This window comes from Oryx dammah, unplaced genomic scaffold (genome assembly GCF_014754425.2).
Source record: "Oryx dammah isolate SB20612 unplaced genomic scaffold, SCBI_Odam_1.1 HiC_scaffold_23, whole genome shotgun sequence".
NCBI lineage: Eukaryota > Metazoa > Chordata > Mammalia > Artiodactyla > Bovidae > Oryx > Oryx dammah.
In genome coordinates this window covers 17,347,191-17,350,272 of record NW_024070207.1, presented here as the reverse complement: position 1 = coordinate 17,350,272, position 3,082 = coordinate 17,347,191, and the positions used below count along the sequence as shown (strand labels likewise).

The following is a 3,082-nucleotide window of genomic DNA, read 5'->3' as shown; positions in this document are numbered from 1 at the left end:
AGATTAGTTGGAGGGTATTATTTAGTCCTTTCCTCTTTTGTCTGTTTTTCTTACACTCAGATCTAAGAGGAGTCTAGTGATGACTGAATAGCTCTCAGATCATTTTTCAGAAAGAAAAACCTGGTACCCTAGGCTTGAGTGTTTTGTCCAAAGCCAAAATCATTCAACAACAGAATACCAAGACTATTTCATTTCTGCTTTAAAGTACAGTTGAGTCTTCTTCGCCAAGGCCATCTTTAAACAAAGCTTAAATTTGAGTGCAACTCAATCCTGGAGCATGATGGGGAAGGAGAAAAGGGCAAAGAAGGTGCATGTATCATATAATGTTCATTAGCATAAGCATATTTTGACTTAATTTTCCCTTGGTTTGAGGGAAGCTCATTGTTCCAGATTTTTGTAATATATCTACCACTTTTTGAGTTTTTAAAAGTCCAGTAATAGTAATAACACAGATATAAAATGCACATTTTCCCTCTCTAGGTGAGTTTGTTCACTAGAAGCTTACTTTTGCAAAACTGCTTTTAAAATTGAAACTGTCTTTAAAGACCCTGCTTTCATTTGGGACAAACCTGATGGCCATAGTTGATAAAATCACTGCTCTTTTGAGTTTGTGGTCCCTTCCATTAACCTCCAACATGAGTTAAGTTCATGTAACCAGAGGTGATTCCTTTGGGTCTAATTGCTAACTTAAAACTTGTTCCTTTCTTGGGGTAACCTCTTTGAACAATCAATCCTCTCAAAGGCAAATTTTCCTTGTTCTTGGAGTTTCCAGGGTCATGTTTGTTTGTTTTTTAAACAACAGCTGCATATAAATTTCTGTGATCTGAGGGTTGCTCAAGGTCCAGCCTCTCTTTGGCTACCATGGAAACCTACCTTCCCAAGCAGCTGCCATTTCCTATATTCCTTGCAAGGAAGGAGTCAAACCTCTTATATATCCCACAAGCAGAGTCAAGATAAAGAATAACACAAGGAAAGGAGGAACAACTTGTTAAGTGAACAACTTGTTGATTCCTTACACAGGAAGCTACATGTAATGAAGTCAGCTTTCCTGGACATCAACATATAAGGGTTCACTGAGATCCAGTAAAGCTCACCTTCATCCTGGCTTTAAGGATTAGGAATCCGACTCTGCATCTCTACGTCTGTGAATTGAGGAACACTTTCTGTGCTCTCAGAGGTGATGGGTGAGATGACATGTTTGAGTCGAAGGAGCATCGTGAAGAGCAGGATGAGGAGAATGGCCAAGAGGCTCAGGAATAAGCCCACATACATATACAGGTTGGAATACTTATCTGAAGTAGTGTCAACCTCTGTTGCCAGGGTGGGGAAATGGGCCCGTCCAGTGAGATTTCCATGGTACTTGAAATGCACCTCCGTCATCACTCAAGACTTGAATTAGTACCTATTTCTAGTTGATTTCTATTGCCCTTGAGGCATTCCACAGTCACTTAGACTGTCTCTGAATATGCTGGAGGTGTTCTAACAATCTCATACACAATCAAACAATCACAACCAGAGCCAAGTCAGTATTGCATAAGCAAGAAAATGACATTCTAATTTGGCAGTTGCCACACCGTCTCTATTTTCCAGCACAGCATCCCTCTCCCAAATAGTTTTTTTTTTTATTAGAACTTCTCAACCACTTTCTTAAAATATAAATAAAATATTTTATTTTCCACAGTCCTACTCCTATACTAATTAAAATAAATATGGCAAAACTGCTTTATAATACTGATATGAGGACAAGCATGTCTGAGTATTAAATCAAACTTTTTCTATCTTTTGGTGGAGGAAGAAAGCATTCTATTTTATCTACAGCTTATCTAATGTGTGCATTAATTATGTGAATTTAACTGGATTCTTCTGTGGGGAGATTTTCTAAAAGCTTTTGTATATTTCCAGCTCAGCATATCTGTGTTTTTGCCCTTCTTGTCTTTCTGAATCCCCCATAAGGATGGAGCTTGTAAGGTATCTTCCCAACTGCCACAGCTTGAGGGTTGGAAGTCTAGAGAATATAACTTTTCTGCAGTGTTGTTGACCTCCCTCAATGTAGGCTGGAGCGAAAGTGTTGTCAGACCTGGTAATTCTCAGATGGAGGAGGTCTCAGAGATGCTGACAGCAGTAGGTCTAGGCGCAGAAGATTTGACTCTTCAAATTCCTCAACAGATTTATTTTCCTGAAAATCAAAAACAAAAATAAAAGATTCGGGTATCTAAGAAAGAGAGATGGTGATTTCTTTTGAAATAAAAATTAACTGATATATTGCAAAATGGTTTTAGATGGGAAGTTTAGTTTTAAAATGGTATCCTGAGTTTTTATCATTTTGAATGCTTTTTTTTTCTAAGTAGTATACCTGTTACAAGGTTAAAGAAAAATTCCAGTCAGAGGACAGCAGCTAATAACTTGGCTAGAGTAGGACAGTGTTTTCTAAACTAACTGGTCATAAAATTCTGAAATACTTATTAAAATATAGACCCTGGGCCCCAGTGTAGACTTTCTGAATCATAATCTCCACAGTTGGGCCTGCTCACTGCTCTAGAGATTGAGATTTTACTGGTCTTAGGTGGGGTCCAAGCACTGGTATTGTTAAAAAGTTCCCCAAATGACTCTAAAGTACAGCCAGGACTGAAAACCACTGCTTTAGTTTAACCAAGAAAGCCTAGCACTGAAATGAAGATCTAAATCTAAGGATTTGTTTTTTCAAACCCCAGGTCCCAGTGCCATGGGTCGCTTTAACAAATTATGAAATTTTCAGGAACTCAGGCTTCCCCCAATTTTGTTTTTGTGTTCTCTGTCTCTCATTTAGGACTGTGGGGTAAGAATACACCCCCACTCCCCAGTATTTGTAGATCAGAAGTAATGGAAAGGGTGTGTTTGTTCTGAGCAAGTAACTTCATCTTTCATTAATGGTAAAGATGGACTGTTGTCTTTATTGGCAAAAACGTTCCAGTGTGTAAATAGGGTCAACTATTTGCTGTTGAAGGCTTCCAAAATAATTTAGCTTGTTTTTCCCAACATGAATTTTGGATATAGGTGACTAAAAAAAAAAATACAAAACATAAACTACCATCACCTGTTAAGC

General features: G+C 38.1%; 1 protein-coding gene across 1 annotated transcript; it reads right to left on the bottom strand.

Moving 5' to 3' along the window:
• Positions 1 to 923: 923 nt before the first annotated feature.
• SERTM2 (serine rich and transmembrane domain containing 2) lies at positions 924 to 2,187 on the bottom strand. The gene has a single exon (XM_040265098.1). It carries the CDS (start codon positions 1,378 to 1,380, stop codon positions 1,108 to 1,110), a length of 273 nt encoding a protein of 90 aa, XP_040121032.1. The 5' UTR covers positions 1,381 to 2,187; the 3' UTR covers positions 924 to 1,107.
• Positions 2,188 to 3,082: the final 895 nt, after the last annotated feature.

Coding starts and splice junctions, on each gene's coding strand:
- SERTM2 (XM_040265098.1), bottom strand. CDS start 1,380: ATGACGGAGGTGCATTTCAAGTACCATGGAAATCTCACTGGACGGGCC.